Raw genomic sequence first — 26,545 nt, 5'->3', positions numbered from 1 at the left:
AGCGAATGAATAACGGAGAGGCCGAAAACGGCGAGGAATATGGGCAGCACACAAAACGGAGACGGATAGAAAAATTTGCCGAATTTTAAGATTATTATAGATTATTAGAAAATCTCAACCTGCCGTTGTGTCGGAAAACTCGGACTTGGAGTTGACACGGAGGGAAAAACAATCTTGCAGCAGTGTGAACGAAATTTAATGTTCGGATCACTGCTGAAGACCGGCAGAGAGATGGGGACGGAAAAATGTACTTATCTTTTGGCGGAACAATGCCTGAACTGCTGGTGGATCCAAAATATCCTGAATATCCTGAATCCGGCTCGAAGGACCAAAATGTGTAGGGGGGCGTTGAGTCCGCAAAAAGATTCCAGGATGGGGGTTGAAAAATCAGAAGTCGGGGGCGTCTTCAGTTGAGTATAAAAACGCGTTCAGCTTTATTGGCTGCGTACATCGAATTAATCTTAAAAACTAGTACAAAAAAGAGATCGAAGACAACCAACGAGCGAGAAGAGAGGGCACAGAGGGGCGAGTGTGGACGCGCTCTTTAGCGCGGGTGCGCTCTTTAGCGCGGATGCGCTCTTCAGGTGAGCGGCACAACGGGCCCTCACCTAAACACCAATAATTAGGTATTTTATTGCATAAATGTATAGTTAAAATATTCAACTCTAAATAAAGCTTAAAAATAGTTCATAAAATCTTATAAAAAAGGCTAATGCTAAAAATAATACAAAATTGATGACGAAAGTAAGTGAAATAGTATTTTCTTAAGCTGTTTCCCACTTTGTAAATATTTTATTCCCCAAATCAACTCTTCATAACTGTCTTTAAGAAGAAACACTCCTATAACTCCCTTTTAAGAACCCCTTTTTTATAGAGTATTTAAAAGCCCAACATTAAGTTGAAACCAAAAATCGAATAACCGATTTTCTGGTCTGCATTTTGCAATTTATCAAACATTTTTCGGTGGAGGCACAGTGGCACAGTGTAGAAGGACTGGGAAGCAGCAGAAGCAGACGTTACTGTTGTAGCAACAAATTGATTTGCATAACCAATTATAAACACATTCCGTAGGAGTATGTATGGCAAGATTTTTGGGCATCCAGTTGCCAGTTTAGTTACTTGTCTCGATTCTGTTCTCTGGGCTATATGGCTACTGAACTGGCAACTGGGCTGTCCTGTCCAACTGGCCTGCCAACAGTCTTTTGTTAAACACAAATTGTCGCACTTTAGCAGAACAACCGAATGCCACAAAATGCCAAACAATGGGCTTGTACCAAAAGCGGAGGTCATTTACAGACCTCTCTGTACACCCCCCTACTACGATAGTATAGAGGATGCATATATTTATTTGAAATTGACACGAACTAGCCCGTAGTCTATTTATTTAGCCATTTTAAGCAGCTTATTTGCTCAACTAAACTGACCAGAACAGATAATGGTTAATGGTGTCGTCTGGCATAGTCGGGGGATATCGTCCGATCAGAGCCCTATATTTATAATATAGCTATATAGCCTGAAAAAAAATACAAATCTGATTGCGCATTGTAACAACCATTAATCGAGTCACGTCAACTCTATAAACTGGCAGAAATGCCAAATGGATACTCACATGATAAAAAGGCATTAGCATTAGTGGATAAAAAAAAATAAAACTAAAAGACTTGAAAGTCTTATAGTTTAAAAAATCTATCTCTTAATCTTTTAATCTATTTATCTTTTATTCTATTTACTTTTCTTAAAGAAAACCTATAAAAAGTAAAGAGGTGAAGTGTTTTGTGTAAAGCCCATCACTTATTAAACACTCGTCACTTTTAATTAAAAGTCGCCGCCAGAGTTTCTGGGTTTTTGTGGAGTTGTTGTTGTTGTTGTTACCACTTCTGGAAAGTGGTTACCCCTCTCCCCTTCTTGTGCAGCTGCATGCCACTGCAATTTGCAATTACCACAAACACGCGGCATCGGCATCGGCATCGGCGGCGGTGCAACATCGCATGGCAAAAAGTTTTGCAATTAGAACACTTTTCGCGTGGTTTTAATGATAAGACCCCCGAGGTGGGGGGGACTCTATGTCTGTGTGTTGGTGTGTTTGGGGGGGACTCTATTCGAGTGCCAAACGAGTACACTTTGCTACTGCAGTGGGCGCTGTGTGGGCGTGGCAGGAAACTAGCTTTTAAGTGTGTCTGCGCAGAGCAGCAAAAATATCAAAAAAAAATTTCAAAAACTAGAAGAATTTCAAGAGAAACTTTTATCCATTTTTGTTATTTTAGGTCTGATTTTAGGTGATTTTTTTTCTCTTTTATTTTTGGCATAGTTTTAGAATCAAGTGGAAATATTGTTTTGGTTCGTATTGTTCGATGGTTCCTTTGTGTGTCCTTTTGTGAGGACTCTCTTTTGGTAGCATTCTTGTGGTCAAGTGTCCAAGGACAATAGATTCCATTGTCTCTGATCGCCTTGTTTGGGCTTACTGCCATAGAGACTATAGAGAATAGTTCCTCGACTATTTTCATAGGGCCAACTCATTAGAATGCAGATTTAGAGCAAAACTGTGTCCTTTTTTTTGGGAAGAAGAATGCCATGTTTTTCCATTTTTGGCACTAAATCAGGCGCTGGGCACAAGTCGCATTAAAGGATTTATCGGATCAACGCCAGGATTTTGCGCTCCTGCGGCGATAATCGTTTGCCAGGATCGTCAGCTACCCTCGTGCCATCTCTTTCGGGGTCTCTCTTTCTTTCTCTCTCTTGCGTTTTCCATTCACAGAGATCGCTAATTTGTTACAAAAATTGCACATTTCGTTGTTCGCACTGTATGGGGTCGAGAATCCGTGTCAATGGATCATAGTCCTTGTTCCCATCCAGCATCCCCTTGATGTTCTTTTTTTTCTGATTTTTTTTTTTTTTTGACCATCCATCACCGCCATTTGGCAGTTGCCTCCCTCTTTTTTGTATGGTTCTATCTCTTTTCCACTCTCTGGGCTTCTCATTCATTCATTTTGCAGTCGCCGCGGCCTTGCCCTTTGACCTGTGTCTCCTACTGCGCTATTTCCGACCCCTCTTTAATTTATACAGCACCTCTCTCTCTCTTTCTAGCTGGATTTTAGATATAGAAAGTACAGCCATCGGGAGGTTTATAAGGGTGGTACTTATGATACGATATTTTGGATTTTTTCGGGAAGGGTTTTCTTTCGCAAAATGGCTCTGGAGCTAGCTGATCTTTTGTTTTTGATACAAAAACCAAGTTTGAATTTAAAATTCTGTGTTCAAGTTCATAAAACTCTCCATAACCTCAATTTTGAAGCCAAACTTCAATCTAACCTCACTTTAAAACCAAAATTAGCTAATTTCCTTCAAAAATCATTAAAAATTACAAAGAAAAAAGAAGCATTTATGATATTTTCTTTAAAATATATCCCCTTGTCCGCCTTTTCGTTATTTTCCCCATTCTTTTCTATAAAACCCAGCCACCCACACTCTCCAAAACCGCCAACCTCTAAATCTAGTCTCAGTTTATGCAAAAATCAACAAAAAGTTGATGTAATACACACACAAGCCTTTTCCAAGAGACTCGAATCGACTCGACACTCGAGCCAATTGCCTCGCCATAAATATCAATATCAAGTTGGCTTTCAATCAAACTCATTATGCTAATGAAGACACACAGCTGCCCACACACATACCGTTGCAGAAAAGATCAGAATATATGTATAATAAGATACATTCGACATTCGATGACTAAGTGAGTGAGCCAGAGATTGGAATATAATTTGCTCTGAGGCTGCTTAACCGAACCAACCCATGTATCCAACCAACCCAACCATCCATCCATCCATCCATCTGTCCTCTTGTCCATCCCAACCAGTCTTGTCCATACAACATCATCATTATCATTTTTTTTTCGACCATCATGATCATCATCATCATCGTTCGAGACCTTGGGGGGACGTTTAAATTTGTTCATACTATGAAACAAAATGAGTTAAAGATTCTATCTGATCGTGTAAATATTTGTTAAAATTAAGCTTTCAACTGAAAAGTTTTCATTTATTTTGTTCGATCGCCTTCGTTTGCTCATCCACTTTGTCAATTCGATTATAATCTGTGATCTATATAGAGATATATTTTTAGAAAACCTGATGGATTGATGGTGCGGACAGTGAGTGCATATATATATTTTTCATATATGTATACATTGTCTGACAACGATTAGTTGGTAATAGTTGGTAATTTGATTTGATTTAAGCGATTACCCTACAAAGTAATCATTAGAGATCAGCTTCCATGAAGCTTGAATAAACAAAAAAATAAGAGGGGGATATAGTTTGCTAATTTGATGCGGTGATGGGAGATATTATAGGGTTTTGAGATGGTGATATTATATTATCTATTATATATGAATAGAAACTATATTATATTGTGGAGAAAGATTTCAAATATTTTGGAAATTGTTGTCAAAAAGAAATAGAGGTTTATAGAGTTTCTAGACTAGAATGGAGTTTCTATTTTTCATAAAGAATATATAGTATTTTTCTATAGGTTTTAAAGATATTTGGGTATGTAGTACTTCTTGATAGTTTTTACATGGTTTATAGTGTTTTTTTTTTTAACTTTTTAAAGGATATACAATGTATTTTAAGGAGAAAAATGCATTTTTGAAAAAGTTTTAAATAGTATAATATTTTCTAAGCATTTCATGATTTTTTCATAGAATGTATATCATTTTCCAATAGTTTTTAAAAAGTATACAGTATTTTTTACTAGTTTTATAGAAGCATATACTATTTTAAATATTTTTCAAAGACTGTAGAGCAAGTTTCAATAGTTTCTAAGGAGTTTATAGTTTTTCTTGAGATAATATATTTTTCTTCGAGATTTCAAAGAGTCTATAGTACTTCTAAAAGACCTAAATAGATTTTTAAAACTTTAAAAAGCTTATAATATATTTAAATAATTTTTAAAGAATGTGTTTTATATTTTTAATAGTTTTCTAAAGAGTTTAAAGAGCATCTAAACTTCCTCGAAAACCCCTGTCTTAGATCTCCGCTTTTTATTTGCATTTATAATGTATTTTATTTTGTTATAAACATGCTGCATATTTTATGTGGCCTGTGGCAGATATTTTGCTTGGTGTGTGCTGTTTTTGGTTAAAATTTTCATATTTTTTTTTCGTCTTGGCTGTTTCTCTCAAATTAGCCCCCAGACATATGGGCCTACATGCAAAGCTTGCTCTTTAAATGTACAAAACCAAAACAACAACAAAAAAAAAGGAATAATAAAAAAAATTGTGGAAAATAAAAAGGAAAAACAACACCTTGGCGAGCTGCACACATAATTCAATTAATTTGATTTAATTGCTGCAATGAAAGCGGCGCATAAATTGCATAAATTAGCCAACCACGAACCAGCGGCAATTAAACGGAACATAAAATACATTTTAAAATTTTAAATTCTTTTTCTGTGTTTTTTGTAAATTCTTTAACTGGCATTTTGGTTTTATTATTTTAAGTAAATTCCAACCAATTGGCAGCTCCACCCCCATTTAAATTTCAACCCCAATCCTAACCCCTTTTTGTGTTTTTTTTTAACAACTTCTTTAAGGTTAATGTTGTGAGCTCACCGCTTGGGGTTCTTGGCCCTCACTGTTTGTATTTTGTTGTTACCAACTAATGACGTTGCAAATTTGTGGCCAATACTGTTGCTGTTGCCTGTCAACGTTTATTTTGTTTGAAGTTATAAAAAATAAGGGGGGGGCACTCACTACCTCGATCCATGGGTATACGTATATATGCATGTGTGTAGAGGGAACTTTATGAAGTTTTAAGCAGGTTCTAAGTGTAATGCGAGTTCGACACGTCAACAGAGGAAGTTTGGCGGTTTATTTATTTTTATTTTCGGTTTCCTTTTTTCTTTTTGGGGTAAGGGGGAAGGGTAGGAAAATGCGAAAAATTTTAGAGTATTTTTGGCAAAAAATAGAGACCCACTTTAATACAAAACTTGAAATAAAATTCTAGCTTTTAATGCATTTTAAGCATAATTTACTCATTTTTGGAAAATAATTAGGGTCGTATTTCGAGCTTCCCTCAAAGTTAACCCTTATGTGCCCCTTCCCCCAACACCCCCTCACACTCAACCCCATTTAATATTGCCACATAATCAACCCCAATTATTTCCGAGGGCTCGAAGCCTGAACTTAAACACCCAAACAGGCCAAAACACTCACCAAGTTCGAGTTCAAATTAATTGCAATCTGAGGCATTAAATGTGACCCATTCTAAAGAGGGGGGGTGGTGTTACTATGGGTTTTGGGGGTTAGGTACAATGATAATGTCCATGTGGCTCTAATGAGTGGTCAGTTAATCAAGAGAGCGACAGGCTTTGCCGAAAATTAAAGCATTTTCGAAATTAAAACCCGATATGAGCCGTCCACTGAGGAGTTTCTAAGTTGCCGTCTCTTTTTACGGCCCCAGTTGCTGTCTCTTTCGGGCGTTTTTGTTGCCGCATATTAAAGACACTTTAATGCACTTCATCAATTTGGGTTATGACTCTCCACTTGGCCCCAACGAGGGATCTCTCAGTTGGTAATTATCGAAGGAATATTATAAAAGTAATCATATAGGTTTTGGAAATACTCTATCAAGATTTTTGTAGGAAAAAGTTAATATTTGTAGATGGAAATATTTGGGTTTTCGTTGAACTCTATCTATAATATTATCATTATGTTGGGTTTAAATATAATCAATTCTTTAGGTATAAATATCCTTCATAATATCTTGAGAAGTTATTCAAAAGTTTTAATATTTTATAATTATAATCGGGTTAAAAAAGATACTCTTATAGAAAATAAGTATAATTATTATTTGTAACGTTCTAAAATATACAAAATAATTTAATAATTATCTAACAAAGTCCTTTAGTTTATTTAGAGAACCTTCAATATCAAAATATAGAGCATTTCATTATCGTCGTTTAATTTTCCTTATCGACCTTTTTGGGTTTTGATTTTTCAGAAATTTTTCAAAATATAATAAATAATAAAAAAACCAAAAAATCAGCAGCAGCCTCGTTGCCAAAAGATGAGGATATAAAAAAAAAATAAATAAAACGCACGAGCAGAGAAGGATGCCAGAAAAAATGATAATAAAAATTATGATGAAAAAGTCTGGACTGTTGGAAACTCCATTAATTTTTTTTACCCAGCTACTCTTCTGGCCCTGGCTTTCGTTTATTATACCCTTGCAGAGGGTATTATAATTTTGGTCAAAAGTGTGCAACGCAGTGAAGGAGACATCTCCGACCCTATAAAGTATATATATTCTTGATCAGGATCACCTCCTGAGTTGATATGAGCATGTCCGTCTGTCCGTCTGTCCGTCTGTCCGTCTGTCCGTCTGTCTGTCCGTCTGTCTGTTTCTACGCGAACTAGTCTCTCAGTTTTAAAGCTATCGTCTTGAAACTTTGCACACACCCTTCTTTCCTTTGCACGCAGTATATAAGTCGGAACGGCCCGGATCGGCCGACTATATCCTATAGCTGCCATATAACTGATTGATCGGAAATGGTATAACTTTGGTGTTTTTAGAGTTAGAGAGTTCAAATTTGACATGTGAGCTATTTTTGGCAAAACATTACGTCATGCCAAATTTCATAAGGATCGGCCGACTATATCCTATAGCTGCCATATAACTGAACGATCGGAAATGACCCAACTTTCGTGTTTTTGAAGATAGAAAGCTGGAACTTAGTACAGATTTAATTCTTGGTCAGTTGATCCAACCTACCAAATTTCATTAGGATCGGCCGACTATATCCCATAGCTGCCATATAACTGAACGATCGGAAATGGTATTTGGTAGAAATATCAACTTTCGTATTTTTGAAGATAGAAGTTTGGGACTTTTTTTAGATTTTGTATTGTAATAAATTGGATTATATATTCCTATTCCCATAAGGATCGGCCAACTATATCCGATGTTTGCGATATATATCCGGTTTTAACTGCAAGGGTATATAAACTTCGGCTCCGCCCGAAGTTAGCTTTCCTTTCTTGTTTTTTATTATTTTCATACATATTTTTTTTTTTTTTTTGTGCGTCATTGTTAATGAGTTTTCGTGTATGGCTTACTTATAAGCGAAAAAAAAGAAAAGAAGAGTTCTCCGATCTTTTGGGCGCAAAGGACCAGTTCCAAGGAACTCTCCGGGCCCAAGACAAAGTTGGTCCAAGCTACTTGGGCTATATATTCTCAATTTTTCTTCTCCTTTCTCAGTCTCAGTTTTTTAATAATAAACTTCTGCCACAGAAGCGAGTCGGTTCCCACGCTGCTTTTAATTTGCTTCGAGCTTCTCCTTCAGAATCAGAATCAAAGCCATTAGTTTACACTTTACATGCTAATGGAAGGATGAAGGAGGTCTGGCCCAATATACATATATATATATATATATATATATATATAGAATATTGGAGTCTCTTCATTCTGAAAAGTGGAGCCCTGGAGCCCTTCGTTTTGTGGCTTCTGAATATGTGAATACTTCAGCTCCAGCTCCCATCTCCAGCAAAATAAAATCAAAACCAATGAACTTTTTTTAATTGCCTATGAAAATTGTATCTCCTTTGGGATTCTCCAGCCGATTCTTCACCGGATCCTCCAGCGTATTCGGTAGCTTCCTTCTCATTCTCCCCTCACATTTATTTTTTTTCTCTCATTTTTTTTAAGGCCATAATTTAAAAGTTCCTTTTATTTGAGCTTTGCTGTTTTTATGCCACGTTTTTTTTTTGAGGTTTGTTGTTTTATTTGCATTTTGGCGCCGGAGTTTTTCGACTTTTTACTGCAGAAGAGTGCGGCCTGCATTGGGGGATCTCTGATGAGGTGCGGCTTTTTGTTGCCTTTCCACACTCGAGGCACTTTGTGTGTGCCACAAAGTTTGGGGATTAGCGGCCTCAAGCTGTGCCTCTTCGCGGATTGATTCTTGTTGATGGATGGCAACCCTTCTTGTTTTTTTTTTTTAGGGGATTTCGATAATTGACTGAAGAATTAGCAGTTGGGGATTTTTGAAAACCTTCACGATTTTTATGAGGAAGAAAAGTAAACTTTTAAGGGTTTTTAAGCTTTGAAAATTATTAATATTTTATTTTCTTAGGTTTTTTTATAAAAAAATTCATACATAATTTTTCAAATTTTTAGAAATACAGGTTTCAAATTTTATGAAAAATACCATTTATTTATGTGACTTTTTTAATCTTTTTTTTTATAGATTTTATTAAAATTTTTCTTTAATATTATTTGTATATTTTTTTAAACCTTTTCTCTACCTTTCTTCACCCCTTTCTCCTGTGTTCCTTCATTTCCCAGTATTGTCCTGGCTAATTAAAAAATCGAATGTCATTTCTGAATAAATGAAAGCGGAATTGGTAAAGAGAACCCGAAAAAAGAAGAGAATAAGAAGACTGATCAAAAAGAGAGGGGGGTGGGGGAGGGGTAGAGAGCATCAAAAGGCGCGAGCTAAACAAATTTGGTCAACACAGTAGGTGAGGCTCCCCAGGGGGTGGGGAAATGGGATCAGCTATATATGGGGGATATCTTCCAAATATTCCAGTTTCCAGGGCAAAACTGGACCCCCTCCCACACACCCCCACCACCACTCAGTCTCAGCAGGCGCTATCAGCACGAATGGCGCTGCAGGTTCCGCACCTTTTATCTCTCTTCCCTCCCGCTCTTTAAGGTTCTTTATTTTTTTTTTGGTTCTCGCCCCCATCCCTACTTTACGGTTTCTGTCCCCCTTCTCACTCTCTTTGTGTTCCACATCAATCGGAGGCGGTGTCATAATTTTCACAGCAGGTGTCGCTACTAATGATTTACAATGAGGTAGACAGAGGGAGCAAGACAGCCAGCCACAGAGTGTTTGTGCGGGTGAGATAGAGATAGACTGCAGTCTGTTGCATCTTCTTCCGCCTCCGCAGGTTGTCTGTTCCCCTCTCTCTCGAGAGTGTCGGTCGGCAAACAACAAATACAATAAAATACAAATGTGAAAAATCGAAATTCGTTTTGGTCAAAAAAAAAAAAAGTAGTCGTCGGTCTTCTCTCAGAGATTCAAAGATCAATTCATTATTCATCAGTTACCTATACACCCCCCACCTTCTCCTAGTGATCTGGGCGGCGGCTGTGTGTTTGTATGGGGAGGCGTGGCAGTGGCTAATTTGCCGCTGGTATTTCGGTTCCAGATCAAAAAACCATAAAAAAGGGAAAAGAAAAGGGAGGAAGTTCGGCTCGAAGAATCAGACTGGCGCCAGTGGCGCCCCCTACGGGGCGGTGAGTGCCAAACAAATTGTTGACTTTTTGTGATCCGATTCGATGTGGGGGTCGAACCTCTAAGTGTTTTTTTTAACTAAATAGTTGGTTTTTGGGGTTAATTTTTGAAAGGTTATATGATTAATTTTATAAAATATTTTTTTTTTATTTTTTAAGAGCTATATTTTTCATAAAGTTGCAAGATTATAGAGCTTTAGTAACTAAAATTGATTAATAACTAATAATTGGCTCAAAGGATCTTCATAACAGTGTTGGAAAGGGGTATTTTTTTAAAGGGTTTATTTAGAAATCTTTTTCCTTTTGTTATTTTTAAAGGAACAACCCTTTTTCTTTATTTTTATATAAGTTTCTGATAAATCTTATAGATTATGGAACTATAAGAGCTAAAATAATGTCCATAATACCTAAATAACAGCCCTGTATAACTTCACAGTGTTGCAAAGGTCAATTATTTAATGTGTTTCTTTAGACATTTTTTCTTTTAAGAGGTTCTTCACTTTTAATTTTTATTTTCCTATAATTTTCCTTCAATTTCTTTACCTTTTCTCTTCATATTTTCTTGAAACTTTTATTCTGGCCCTCTTTCCAATCAAAAAAAAAAACCCCGATCGATTAATCAAATCAAGTTGCATTTTAATTTGCTTTTCTGAGACCAGGCTCTCAGCTCTTAGCTGACCAACTGACGAACTAACTGACTGACTTGCCTGCCCCGATATCATTTTGTATAATTTTCCTGCCACACACACACACACACTATAGTAACACACACTAGTGCATATATTACTCATACGCGCAGTTGCACGACGTTGAAATTGCTCCAATTAAGTTTCGAGTGTATTTGTGTTGTTTTTTGGCTCACGATTCGAATGGGTGATGTCATTAGGCTGCCAAAGCACCTGTCCCCGCGCAAGAGGATCAGAGGGGGTGGTGGGGGTTGCTGGATGAGCAAGGGGCACCGACATAAACGTGCCACAGATCTACAAAAATAAGGAAACTGAAGGAAATAACTGAAGGAAATCGAGTCAGTAGGAGGCCAAAGCGAAAGAGATAGAAGGAGTCAGGGGGCGTGTTGCACGGTTGTTGGTGGGCGGTTAAGAGCGGGGGATTCCCCGATTCAAGCCAACGAATACTCTGATTTGGCCAATTACCCGCTGAAATAGCAGCTTCCGCAGTGGCTCTGATCTCGATCTTTTTGCCCGATTGCTGGCTTTTGGCCAACAATCCACTTTTCCCCCAAAATGCACCAACCTCCTCCGACCACCACGACCACACGACCCGATACGCCACGCCATAGACCACCACCCTACCCCGTGGCAACGGTAAAAGCTCGAAAACTAGGCAACTCTGTAATCGCTCCACTCAATTTCGACTCAACTCGAGCAGCAGCAGCGGCAGCGGCAGCCAGCAAACTATTAACTTAATTTTTTTGGACAACTCTCGACGAGGCCACGACTACTGGGCAATTGGATGAAGTACACGGGGAGAAATGAGAGAGGTTTTTAGGGGAAAAAGTTTGAAAGACAATGCATAACGGATAAAAATAGAAAACTATATAAAATAATAAAACAAACATTGGTATGAGGATTTGTTTTATTATAATTAAATATTTTTGTATTATAAAAAAACAGGATTTTCAATTATTTTGCCATTTTTCACTTTAGAATTAGTATATCTGAAAAATTATATTTGTAAAAATTTAAAAAATTCATAACAAAATTAAATAGTTATATTCCACGTAGCCCCTGACAAAAATCTAGCTTCTATTTTATAAATATTTTATAAGTTTTATATGAATCTATTTTTGAGATTTTTTAAATCATTTTTTCCAATTTTTAAACACATTTTAAATAAAGGTTTTAAGGCTATATTCATAAGATATGTACATATATTATTCGATATATTAAGGCGTTTAATTATACGACATATTTATACAATGTTTGGTATGAGATATTGATACATATTTGCAAATTTTTTAATGTTGATTTTTTATAAATATTTTCATTCCTATTTTTTATATATTTTATTTAACTTTCCTATATTTTCATTAATATTTTTCACTTTATTCCCTTGAAATATTTTAAGAATTTTGAATATTTTTCACAACAATCTATTGACATATTGACAAGCTCTTAAAAATTCTTTTAAAAATTTATTTCCAATCTTTTAAAATATTTCCCATATATGTATTTAAATGCCATTTTTTCTGCCACTATAAATGCATATTACTTTTAAACTCATAGATCAGTGTAGTGGACTTTATTGAACAACTTTTACCGCCTGAGAGCTCTTACAAATAGTTGTTCAACTTGTTGTTGACAATTCTGAAGTTGTTATTTAGTGTTGTTATTGTTGCCACTATTTTGTTGTTGTTGTTGTTGCAACAAGTCAAACAGCTGGCAGGCATGAAATGTGTTTGATGAGGATCTTTGAGGCCACAGATTGGAGAATCCTTCACCAAAAAACACAAAAAAAAAAAGAAAGAATAAGGATAAATCCTTAACCTTCGTCAATCAGGCAGCAATTTGAAAATTGAAAAAGAGGTGTGAGGGGTAAATAATTTTCTACATATATATATATTGTATATATATATCTGCTAGACAAAAAGCGGAATTGAACCTTAGTTCTTCGGTGAGAAGTGAAAAAAAAAGGAGCAACAACAAGGAATATCCCGAATCCCTGAATCACCGAGTCGAGCCGCCTTTTAATGACTTCCTCTCGACGCCGATGTCGATTAAATATAAAGTCTGTCTGTGGGAAAAAATATATGCCAAGCGAGTCGAATTGATAAATACTCTTAAGAATTAAAAATTTTGGAAGAATGATTATTAAAATAATAAATGGATATAAGAAAATGTATGATTACTTTGAGGAATATTAACTAAATAATATAAGTTGGAAAAAATATTTAAGAAGTTCAAGTTATATTTAATATACATATCTCCATAAGCCATCTTAACCCTTTTAACAAAAACCCCCCACCCAAAAAAAAAAGAAGTAGGGTATAAAGCAGACCGTAAAAACAGCTCTGCGCCAAAAAATAAAGGGAATTTCAGTTTTGATTTACGTGGCGAATTAATTTTGTGGGTTGCTTTTGCCACCATCACCACACATTGCCTCTTCCACCCTCTCTTCTTCCCAAAAATACCCTTTATTTTTTTTTTTGGAGCAAAGGCATTAGAAACCGTTGGTGGAAAATAAAATTCAGAAAAAAAACAAAAACCAGGACAGCAGACAGGAAGCGAAATCGAGCTCGACTAATTCGCATTTAAGTAATTTGCAAAATTCACAGGAACGGGAGTTAATTAAGAAATGCATTATGAACAAAAAAATCATTCCCACCAAAAATATAAAAAAGTAAATAAAAAAAATTTGTTGTGGGAAAAATAAAGAATATTAATAATAAATAATTTATAAAAAAAAGAAATATAAAATAAATAAAATATAGGCTTATAATAAATTATAAAGAAAAAATACATATAAATTTTAATTATAAGAAATATCCTCCAATACAAATAATCATAAACAAACACCCCTTCCACCCCCACCCAATAAGAAAACACCCAATAAGAACCAAAATCAAAGATCACTTGCAACTAACAGATTGCGTGGCAACTGTACTCGCCAAAAAAACGCTTAGATACAAAAATTCATACATACCAACGCATATGAACATCATGGACGTACTTTCTAACGGTTCTTTGCCCGGAGGATGCTGCGAGAGCAGACTGACGAGCCCCCGCCGCACCCCCCGCGCCCACAACACACGCGAAAATGTCCAGCGGAGCACCCGAAACTAATGCCATTTTATTTGAATATTTAACATCAAAAACACCATTTAAATAGATAAATATTAAAGAAAAACGAAAGAATAATTAAAGAATTATATTTTAAAAAGATTAACACCATAAATTAACTAAAAACACTAGAATTTAAGATTTTAAATCACTCGCGCACTAAAAACCGACTCCGAGCACCAGCCTTGATGGTTTTAAGGCTATAACTTGTATACTTTTATTAAACGCAACGATATTAACTAAAATTAGTAAAATATTTAAAGAAATCTTTAATTTAAATGAGGATTAAATAAAAAATAAAGACTTATAAGGAAAAACTTAGTGTCGCGGAGAGAGAGAGCAAAGGACTATGACTTTGTTCGGTTTTAAGAAAGAGGAGACCCAGAGAGAGAGAGCGATAACGAGTGGGTGTAAGAGAGAGCGCCATGATCACCCTGTCTGAAAAGGGAAAATATAAAGGACTTTTTTTTTGCAAGGCAGGTGGTTGGCGCCAAAGGGAAAACTTTTTGAAATTAGGGATATTTTTTTAACCATTAAATTTAACTATTTTGAAATACCTTAATTAATTATTTATTTATTTTTTGTATTACAGGACCATCCCAGTTTGAGAGGCACCCCCCTGGCCATGCTCGCCGCCCAGTGCAACAAGCTCTCCAACAAATCCCCGCCCCCCTTGGCCGATGCCGCTGTGGGCAAGGGCTTCCACCCATGGAAGAAGAGTCCCAACTCCCCGGCGGCAGGCAGCAGTGGCTCCGGCGGGGGTGGAGGCGGTGGCAGCAGCGCCGGCCAGCACTCACCGTGCGCCATTTCGGCGGCCAGCTCGTCCAGCTCCAGCGGCTCTTCGCGGAGCGGTCTCTCCGCCAGCGCCAGTACCATGGTGAACATCACAGCTAGGTAAGCAGCAGCAGGCGGCGCACAGTGGTCCCCGGGAAGGGGCCAACTCTGGCCCCAACACAATGGGGGACCACTGTGCGTGAGTTAAGGGGGGATCCTCGCCCAGTATCCCCCCTTACGCCGAGTATTTATAATAATGGCCCTATACGACTGGCGAGTAATTTCAGCATCTATCCTTACAGTCGCCCCCTGGCCTCCTCCTCGTCCTGTGCGGCGGTGGGCGGGGGCTCCAGTTCCGGTTCCGGCTCCGGCTCGGGGTCCTCCTCATCCGGCTCGTCCGCATCGGCGGCAGCAGCGGCGGCGGCCTACGGCAGTGACCTGTACTTCCCGAATTCCGGCGGTGCCGGTGGCGGCGGTGGAGGCACCTCCTCAATGGACAACCACCACATGCACCAGGGACTTCTCGGCAAGGTGGAGGCGGGCACATTCGGTAGCGTCTACTCCCGCCACCCGTACGAGTGGCCCTTCAACGCAGTGACCCACAAGGACGCCACCAGCGTCAACTCCGGCTGGTGGGACATGCACAGTGCGGCGGGACCCTGGCTCGATATGGGCTCTGCGGCGGGGATGCACTCCACCATGGCGAATTATGCCAGCGAGAACTACAGCTCGGCGCTTAGCCACTCCCTGCTGGGATCAGGACAGCATCTCCTGCAGGACACGTACAAGAGCATGCTGCCCGGACAGGGCGTTGGTGTGGTAGGCGGTGTAGGTATGGGCGTGGTCGGCGGTGTGGGCGTGGGCGTCGGTGGCTTCTCGCTGCCGCACAGCTCACCATCGGCGGCGGCGGCCGCGGCAGCAACAGCAGCAGCCGCTGCCGGTGGTTCACCCCAGGGTGGCTCAGCGTCGACACCGTCGCCGCGTTCCCAGCGACGGTATGCGGGGCGTGCTACCTGCGATTGCCCCAATTGTCAGGAGGCCGAACGGCTTGGACCCGCCGGCGTTCATCTCCGAAAGAAGAACATCCATTCGTGCCACATACCCGGCTGTGGCAAGGTATACGGAAAGACGTCACATCTAAAGGCGCATCTGCGGTGGCACACCGGCGAGCGTCCCTTCGTGTGCAACTGGCTGTTCTGCGGCAAGCGCTTTACGCGCTCCGACGAGCTGCAGCGCCACCTGCGGACGCACACCGGCGAGAAGCGCTTCGCTTGCCCCGTGTGCAACAAGCGCTTCATGCGCAGCGACCACCTGGCCAAGCACGTCAAGACGCACAATGGCACGGCTGGTGGTGGTGGCGGTGGTGGTGGGGGCGGTACTGGTACCGGTGGCGGCGGCAGCAGCGGCGGCGGCGGTGGCTCCTCCTCCTCCGGTGGCGGTGGCTCCTCTTCCTCCTCCTCTGCGGGCGGCGGCGGCGGCGGAGTCACCGGCAGCAGCGTCAGTGGCAGTGGCAGCCAGTCCGTCCCGGGTCACAGCAAAAAGCATGGCTCCTCCGATTCCTGTTCTGATTCGGAGGAGTCATCCTCCGTAAATGTATCGGTTGCCAACCACCAGCAGCCGGTCGATGTTCATGTCAACGGGCTGGGCGGCGGGGCCAGTGGCCCACAACAGACGGGCGGGGCCGGTGGCGGCGGGGGTGGCGGCGGTGCCACACCGGGACACGATCACAATTCTGGATCGAGTTCCGGTTCAAGTGGCAGCAGCCATCCCGGCACCCCGACCTCGTTGCACGCGCACAGTGGCGCCAATGGCACGTCCAGTGGCAACTCCAGCCTCCTGGGCGGCGGTCTGCACCTGGCCACGTCGCACCAGATGGTCGCCGCGGGCGGCTCGCCGGTGATGCTTCACCAGCAACAGCAACAGCATCAGCAACAACACCAGCAACACCTGCAACAGCAACATCTCCAACAGCAGCAGCAACACCACCAGCAACAACAGCAGCAACATCACCAGCAACATCATCAGTTCAACCAGCAACAGCACCACCATCATATGCACCACCACACCCACCATGCACACCACCTGGCCGGAGGATCACCGGGTCTGGACCCATCGTCCTTGGTGGATATAAAGCCGCCGATGGTTTGAGGGTCGCTGGGTCCCTTTCTTTTCACCAACTAAGGTCACAAAAGAAATGGGTACCCATTAACGAATACACTTGAAAAAAAAAGAACAACTATAATATCTCTGATAAAACACTGTAAAAAAAATTTAAAATGCGGTTGTACATAAAAAGCCAGCAGCAGTCTGTAAATATTTAAAACACAAACAAAAAGATACAAAAATCAGAAACATCAGATACACACTCTCTAAGTGTCTATAAAAAAAATAAATATTACAAAATATTTGCTTATAGCTTAAACAACAACAAATATACATATATATATCTTAAATAATAACTAGAATCGAAATCCAATTTTTTTTTGTCAATTTTTTTTAATAGTTTGTAAGTCGATAAAGTAATATAATAAAATATACAACAATTTAACCAACAGATAAGCTTCGAGCACCACAAAAAAACTTAACTTAAATGTTAAACAATTATGCAATTTTGAAAATATACATATAAAATAATAATATATATATATATACATATAATATTGAAAAGGGGGTAAACAAAAATACAAAAAACAGCCTAAAAAATATATTTCTAGTCCAATTAAAAACAAAAAACGGAGTAAGAACCAAAATTGTAAAAAAAAAACAATACAAACAAATGGAAAAAGGGATAAACTTAAAGAATCGAATCTTTTATGCTAATTCTAAAATAAAAAAAATTAAAAGAAACAAAAAAGCTAAAGCTAATTCCTGTAAATTAGTATATTTCGAGATCACAATTATTTTTGCTAAAAAAAAAAATAAATCGAGAAAATCGAGTAATCGATAAATCGAACAAGAGAGCTAGTGCTTTAACCGACTTAACTTAAAAACTTACACTTTAAAACTAAAAATAAATGTGTTTTTTTGTTGTTTTATTTGAAAATTAGGCTTAGCAAAAGATACTTAGATACTTAGCACACACAAACACACACCCACCCACATACACACACACACACCAACTCCCACACAACACACATGCAGTACTGCAGCATCAGCAATTTATCATCTTCGATTAGCTACTTTTTTTTTGTCTATGTAAATTAATTATTTAAAGTACGAATAAACTATTTAAATTTCATTCAAAATAAATGTACAACAAAGCGCCAGTGTTTTAAATTCATTTTGTTTTTAGGGTTGGCGGGTTGGAGGCATATTGGGGTTGTCATGGCTTTCCAAAGAATGTTGGGAAGAAAGAATATATTTTTGGTTATATTGAAAAATGTAAAAAAATATTAAAAAATTAAATTGATTTAATTTGGAAATTAAACTGACCATTGTTTTTTGAGTCCACTTTTTTAAAACTTTGGTTATTATTTAAAAGTTTATGGGGCTTTGAAATCTTACAAAATATTAATATTTAAAACAAGAAAGGAAAGCTAACTTCGGGCGGAGCCGAAGTTTATATACCCTTGCAGTTAAAACCGGATATATATCGCAAACATCGGATATAGTTGGCCGATCCTTATGGGAATAGGAATATATAATCCAATTTATTACAATACAAAATCTAAAAAAAGTCCCAAACTTCTATCTTCAAAAATACGAAAGTTGATATTTCTACCAAATACCATTTCCGATCGTTCAGTTATATGGCAGCTATGGGATATAGTCGGCCGATCCTAATGAAATTTGGTAGGTTGGATCAACTGACCAAGAATTAAATCTGTACTAAGTTCCAGCTTTCTATCTTCAAAAACACGAAAGTTGGGTCATTTCCGATCGTTCAGTTATATGGCAGCTATAGGATATAGTCGGCCGATCCTTATGAAATTTGGCATGACGTAATGTTTTGCCAAAAATAGCTCACATGTCAAATTTGAACTCTCTAACTCTAAAAACACCAAAGTTATACCATTTCCGATCAATCAGTTATATGGCAGCTATAGGATATAGTCGGCCGATCCGGGCCGTTCCGACTTATATACTGCGTGCAAAGGAAAGAAGGGTGTGTGCAAAGTTTCAAGACGATAGCTTTAAAACTGAGAGACTAGTTCGCGTAGAAACAGACAGACGGACAGACAGACGGACAGACGGACAGACGGACAGACGGACAGACGGACAGACGGACATGCTCATATCAACTCAGGAGGTGATCCTGATCAAGAATATATATACTTTATAGGGTCGGAGATGTCTCCTTCACTGCGTTGCACACTTTTGACCAAAATTATAATACCCTCTGCAAGGGTATAAATATTAAAGACTGTTTTCAATAAATGTTCCAACATTTTCGGAAGCAAGAAACTTAAGGGTTCTGAACTGATAATTTATATCATAAATATATCCTGAATTTCAAGATTCGATGGTTATAGATATCTGAAGTCCCTAAATTTTTTGGGTAAAGGGTAATATATTTAAAAATTTATTAAAAGATGTTTGTTTTTTAGCGTAAGTGGAGTTTTATGTGTTTCTCAGAACTTTCAAAAACAAAATAAGTATAAAACATATATTATATCTTTAATGTTCTTAAGCTTATCCTATTAATTATACAATTTTTGTTCAAATTATTAAAAATTCCTAACCAAAATCATTGATAATCCAAGTTCCAAACAAAATATCCCAAAAATCAAACTATAATTGAAATCAATTTCAAAATCAAAGCTTTTGGTTAAATTTTCGCATCTATTAATCTTTGTGTGTTGTATCTTGTGCCATATATCTTGTATCTTTTATTGCCAAAGAGCGTAAAATATGTTTAAATGATTTCCAGGGTGGAATTACCCTTGATTCGATGCTTTACTTTCCATGTCGGTCCCTTACTGACTTGTTGGGGGATGCTTAGCAGCTTCCGGTTTTTCGGCTGGTCGTTAACGACTTTTAACGCTCCAATCTCATCCGATCCGGAGGGTGTCCTGCACGACCTGCATGTCCTGGGTGCTGGCTGCTGGCTGCTGCTGGGTTGCCTGACCCTCGTCATCTTCTCGTCCTGGGTGATTTAAATTTTATTACTCGAATTCGACTGAAACAGATTGCCCGTCAAGTGGGTGCAGATTGTTTTGGAATCCTTCCTCCCTTCCTCTCCCTCAAGGAAGCCAAGGACTTTTCGGGTTTTTATCGGCTGGGAAGTGAATTAAGCTGCGCAGTTATTTTTCTCGCTTGATTTTCCAGTGTTTTGACATCCCAAGGCGGGGGGCAGCGGATGGGTGGGAGAGTGGTAGAATGGTTGAGTGGGTGTGGCAGAGTGGGTGGACGAGTGGGTGGTTCCAGGATAAAAACAATTTGCCCAGGCAATGAATTGAAATGACCGGCAAATGAATAACAGTAGTTGGGCCTGGGATGAGGAGAAAATGGGAGATATATGAGTGCTTTTTTTGGTGAAAAATAAAAGAAAAGCCCAGAGAGATCTATTCAAAAGTATTTAAAATGGGGGTTTCATAAGTTCTTTAATAAATTAAGCTTTAAAGGTTAATAATCATTCTAAAACTTTAAACTATTAATTTCCAAAAAATTCCCCTCTTGCTTTAGTCCTAGCATCCTTGAATCCTGCTTTCTATGTAGCTGACATATCCTGCTGGGCTTACTTTCCTTTTAGCCTCTCCTCCTCTCCCGAGTAGTCGGATTTCAAAAGAGCTCCAGAGTCGGTTGTAAATTAAAATAATGAAAAATACAAACACACACTGGAAAACGAGGACAGCCAGGACATAAAACAAAAGGATGGCACATGCGTTTGGCATCGGCTTGCAAAGGACACAGGCTCTGATACACAGACTTCTATATACATATATATATAGTGGGAAAGTAGAGCTGGTTAAAAAACCATATAAATCAGAAAAGGACTGTCGAGGTGGTTGGGGGAAATTCTTTGGCGGATGATAAACGAGTGGCACTTCGGCGGTGACAAAATCATTAGCAGAAAACCTTAATTTTGAATTATGATCTCCACACATTTGAGTCGAGTTAGGCGCCACAAACGAGCTCTGATAAACAGCCCCCTTAACAAAAAATAAACACAACACACAAAATATAAGTGTCAACAGTGAAGAAATTTATTTGATCGTGGAGCAAGAGTGGGAGCCCGCCAATGGCATCTTAAAAATGTCTTAATTCCGGTCACGCCCGAGCCCTCCACTCACCAAATCTCCACACAGATCGGTTCACAAATCTTGTTCACACATTGTTTTCATTAAGCAAAAAAATTTTAACGCGCACAGAAAATATTTGAGATACCCTGGAAAATATTTAAGATTTATATCTAAGGGTATATAGGGTGTTTAATTTTTTTAGAAGGGAAAGTACCTAATAAGGTTTATAGATGTAAACAACTTTAATAATATTTCTTAAGCTCAAGTACGGGGTATTCATATTTTTTTATACAATCTAAACAACCTAAATATAATTTAAATAAAAGAGAAATAAAAAATTTTCAGGGAAAAGACAAAAAAAATGTGCAATAATAGACGATATTTAAAATTAAATTAAACTCTTAAACTAAATGTACCAAAATACTAGCTTAGTTTGAAGTACCGGGTATTGAAACTTACCGAATAGACTCTGAAGAAATACATATATCTCCTAAAGGTTCTATATCCAATCCATTAAAGAAGTGTCTATGGATATCTTATAAAATATACAAGTTACTACAAGACATAAAAAAGACTTTAAAGAACAATATATCACAAAAAATAATAAATACTAGATATAATAAAAAATATCTTTAAAAAACTATAAATATATTTATTTATTAATTTTCGAGGGCATCTCAAGTCTTGTATGTTTTGTTAGAAAATTGATTCATTGCTTCTGGATCTTTAGTCGGCGTCTGAGTGGAGGCCCCGTGATTTGGCTGGCTCTCGCGGTTCTCGCCCTCGAGTTTTCACTGTTCCAGTGTCATCTTGTTTCGACATCTGTTTGCATTTGACACGATTATTTATGTTTATCGCGCGTTAAATGCGCGCTATTATCAACATAATAATCGTAATTAAAAGCCAACTAATTTATGGCCACTGATTTATGCTTATGTTCGCTCTTGAGAATTCCTTTAATATTTTTTTCTTGTTCACTTCTTTTCTTTTATTTTTCCTTTCGGCAAGTAAAATGAATATCCTCTTCCTTGAGCTCTCAATTTCGGGACCGACACACTGCGCAATTCGGTAAATATCCCGCGGGGCCAGGATAACAAACCAGCCAGGACACCCGCTGGGCGTTTTAATCTCATTAACTGTCGACGCGTTTCCTGGCCCTCTCCAATACTTTCCACATTTTGATATATATTCTCTGCTCTTTGATTACAAATGTTTTCGGTTGTCTGTTTTCTGTTCTGGTTGGCAAAACATTTCAGAAAAATCTCATTTGTCGCCCTGCGGTTACCACTTTTTCGTGGTAAGAGGACTTTCCTGATGCGATTGTCCTTGATTTTCAAGTGATGGCTTAACGGATTTTATTGTTATTGTTATGGATTATCCTGTCGTCTAGTTTAAGGATAATGGATCATGGTTTTCTGAGATTCTTTTACAAATTATTATGGATATTCTTAATATCTTTGGGGGTACATATGAGAAATATAAACATTTTTCAAGCTCTTTACATTATTTCTCTTTACATAAATGGATGGAACCACTATACGGCCCCCAGCGATGGCTCTAACTTTGCCAATAATTATTCGATTCTTAAGCGGAATACCTTAAATGATTCGTAGATCGATTCTCCACAAATCTGCATCCAAATCTAACAACTTAATATTTTTTCGATTTTTCGTCCAATTTTCTGGAGGGTCCCCTTCAAATTTCAGAAAAACGCATGGAACCACTATACGGCCCCCAGCGATGGCTCTAACTTTGCCAATAATTATTCGATTCTTAAGCGGAATACCTTAAATGATTCGTAGATCGATTCTCCACAAATCTGCATTCAAATCTAACAACCTTATATTTTTTCGATTTTTTGTCCAATTTTCTGGAGGGTCCCCTTCAAATTTCAGAAAAACGCATGGAACCACTATACGGCCCCCAGCGATGGCTCTAACTTTGCCAATAATTATCCGATTCTTAAGCGGAATACCTTAAATGATTCGTAGATCGATTCTCCATAAATCTGCATTCAAATCTAACAACCTAATATTTTTTCGATTTTTTGTCCAATTTTCTGGAGGGTCCCCTTCAAATTTCAGAAAAACGCATGGAACCACTATACGGCCCCCAGCGATGGCTCTAACTTTGCCAATAATTATCCGATTCTTAAGCGGAATACCTTAAATGATTCGTAGATCGATTTTCCACAAATCTGCATCAAAATCTAACAACATAATATTTTTTCGATTATTCATCCAATTTTCTGGAGGGTCCCCTTCAAATTTCAGAAAAACGCATGGAACCACTATGAGGCCCCCAGCGATGGCTCTAACTTTGCCAATAATCATCCGATTCTTAGGCGGAATACCTTAAATGATTCGTAGATCGATTCTCCACAAATCTGCATTCAAATCTAACATCTTAATATTTTTTCGATTTTTCGTCCAATTTTCTGGAGGGTCCCCTTCAAATTTCAGAAAAACGCATGGAACCACTATACGGACCACAGCGATGGCTCTAACTTTGCCAATAATCATCCGATTCTTAAGCGGAATACCTTAAATGATTTGTAGATCGATTCTCCACAAATCAAAATCTAACAATATCTGAATCTAATAACTTACATTTTTGTAAAATATGTTTTGTAAAATTAAGATGGCCTGTTCAAAAATGATACAAAATGCATGGAAGGAACTAATGGCCTTAAGTGATGGCCATATCTTGGCTCATACTTAGCAGATTCTTGAAAGATTTGCCTTACAAGATTCTTACATCAACTCTCTTTTATTCGGCATCATATTTTTACAAATGAAAAATTGTAAATATTTTTTAAGATCGTTTTGAAAAAATGGTCTCTGGGCAAGGAAGCTAATACAAGTAAGTACAGTGCGGGAGTCACTTTTCAGTAGCTTTTCCATAACTGGCCCGACCTTTAAGCTGCTCCACCGTTCATTTGCAGTCATTAGAAATTCCCCGCAGGTTTTCCCAGCAAATGGCCTCAATTGTTGCCTTTTTAGCCACTAATTGCTCAATTAGAGCTTGGGCTCTGCCACTGCCACATGACGCAGCCCGAAAATCCGGGTGGTGGGGGGTAATGGAAAGGTAACAGAGACGGTGACGGAGACGAAGTCGGAACCGTAGCCGCACCCCCAGTTTCACTCCTCCCACATCCCACTTTCGTCCCGCCCCCTTTTTCCAGCCATCCGCCCCCTCCCCACACCCTAAACCCCACAAGGTAATTATTTAATGTACTCGCCGTGAACCTCTGTATCTCTTGGATGGAAAAGTGTCTATATTTCTGCTACTGTTGGCAGAACAAGATATATACATACATACATATGTATGTACGACGTGGGTATATAATAATTCTATATATAGGTTTATCTGGCACTCCCTGGCAGGGCTAATAAGTTCGTTAACAACTCTCCACGAATGGTAATATTTAATTTCGATTGTGTCTCCAATTCCGAAGCTATTATTTTCGACTGCGTGTGCCCGGTGGAGCGGAAGTTTTGAAAGGGTTGAGAGTCCTGCGACTCCGGCAGTCACCTAAGTGTAGGTACAGTAGTACTCCCTCTAAAATGGACAAAGCTTTAAATATTATAATTTATTTAAATTAAGTTTTAGTTCAAAAATCTTTAAAATATCCCTAAAAAAAACATTTTTCTCTTATTTTGAAGCTCTACTGTATGTAAATAATTGTATAATTTAGTTTTTGGTATTATTTTTCCTATCTTAGACCTCCAAATGCAATTTAATTGTGGCACGCAATCCGAGAGCAGAAAAAAAACAACAAGAAAGGATATTAGGAAAGGATCCTGCGATGGCAGATAGTTGCATTTAATTACGTCAGATTGGATCTGTTCGGTTCATTGCAGCCAACTGGCATTGAAGCCTTTCCTTTTTCTTTCGTCCTGCAAGGATCCTGTCGGATGGAAGGATGAAAGAGCCGAGCACGCAAGCCTACAAAACAAAAAAAAGGACAAAAGGATAAGCAGACAGACTGACAAAGAGTTGAATTGCCAAAGCTGCGAGAGACTGGGGAAGTTCCTTAACCTCCAGGATACGGAGGACACTTGCCATGGCAGGACATTCTGGAGCGTCAAGTATCCTTAGACAATATAACCTTGCTCCCGAGATGATTATCTGCTAGAGTTAAATTCGATACCGTCTATTAGCCTCGTTATTATTATCCTTTCTCCCATGCCCTTCGATTGTCCTCCTGACTGCTCTGAGTCCTGTGTGTCCTCCGAGTCCTTTTCCCTCCTTTTTGAAGTGGTATCGTGTGTCATGGGTGCGGAAAACATACACAATAAAAAAATAAAACACACTCCCATACGAATAGAGGTCCTTGTACCTGTCCCGATGCCGATTCCGATTGCGATCCAATTTTGCCAGGATTATGCCAGAGGATCTCAGATCAAATCCGGGGCTCCCACGCTACACCAACAATAAATAGTTGCCATTCATGAAATGCGAGATGTTGAAAAAATATTTTTTCGAAAAAAAAATAAGAAAATGTTAAGGACACAGGAAGTGCGAGAATTTCAAACTATTTGACGGCTTATCATCCATCATCCTGGCAATTCCATCCACAGTCCTTTGCTATCCTTGCTAATATAAGTTTTCGGTTTCAGGCAACATATGTGATGGCAAGTATTTATTTTTTTTTTGTATTTTATCAGATGCCCGATTCTCACAATTACCTCCCCGACTTGAGAATCTATATACATTTTTTTTTAGGTTACCGCCTACTTGTCAACATTGCATTTGTTAAAAAAAAAAGAGAAATAATAACTAAAAAATGGGAAAAAATCCACCCAAAAATAAAGGAAGAAAAAAAAAGAAACTCAAACTACAAATCAAAAATTCTTTATGAGCACAGCTGTTGTTAAGAAAAGTTCTCTAGTTTATAATTAATATTTTTCAAATGAAAGGTATTAATTTTTTTGTCCTTTTTTTTTTTTGTTGAAAAGTATGTGTGTTTACATGCCACTCTATATCCACCTCCTGCCACATTTTGCGGTTTAACGCTGCTGTCAATCAGCTTGTTAGTGCCAACAGCAATTACCCCGAAAGCAACTGGGCCAACTTCCACAAAACTCTAATTTTCCATCTCCATGACTAAGCCAACAAGTGTAAAAAATAATAAAATTTGGTGTGGGGCTTATAGTCTTAAAGGATATAGAAGATAGAAGTTATGATTTTTGGAGTGTTTTTAGAGGTTTTTTTGACAATAAATTGGAGAAAAATGATTGAAAAGTAATATAACTTTTAATCTGACAAATACTTTCCATCTTAGTCTTTCGGACTAAGGATCTATCTTTGATCGATCTATATTTTAGAGCTTCTAAAAAATTACAAGAAATATATTTTTTGCCAAAATGAAACAAAAAACCCACACTTTCCCATAAAAACTAAACCAAGACCCTAGTTTTTTAAAACCCTAGAGAAGGTCCTTTGGGAAAATGTAAATCCAAACACACATGCCTTTCGCACCAAACACTCGCAGGAC

The 26,545-nt window shown here is 38.4% G+C and overlaps 1 protein-coding gene across 4 annotated transcripts in view; it reads left to right on the top strand.

Moving 5' to 3' along the window:
* Sp1 (transcription factor Sp8) overlaps positions 1-18,139 on the top strand; it is a 39,068-nt gene extending 20,929 nt beyond the window's left edge. For 3 of the 4 annotated variants that reach the window (XM_070276373.1, XM_070276374.1, XM_070276372.1), the window contains 2 exons: positions 14,682-14,983; positions 15,151-18,139. In XM_070276373.1, coding sequence (XP_070132474.1) covers positions 14,682-14,983; positions 15,151-17,011 — 2,163 coding nt within the window. In that variant the 3' untranslated portion in view covers positions 17,012-18,139. The remainder of the gene's footprint in view (positions 1-14,681; positions 14,984-15,150) is intronic. The other variant, XM_070276375.1, reaches the window with a different exon arrangement.
* The last annotated feature ends 8,406 nt before the right edge of the window (positions 18,140-26,545 follow it).

Source organism: Drosophila bipectinata, chromosome XR (genome assembly GCF_030179905.1).
Source record: "Drosophila bipectinata strain 14024-0381.07 chromosome XR, DbipHiC1v2, whole genome shotgun sequence".
Lineage (NCBI taxonomy): Eukaryota > Metazoa > Arthropoda > Insecta > Diptera > Drosophilidae > Drosophila > Drosophila bipectinata.
This window is presented reverse-complemented; position numbering and strand designations above follow the sequence as displayed.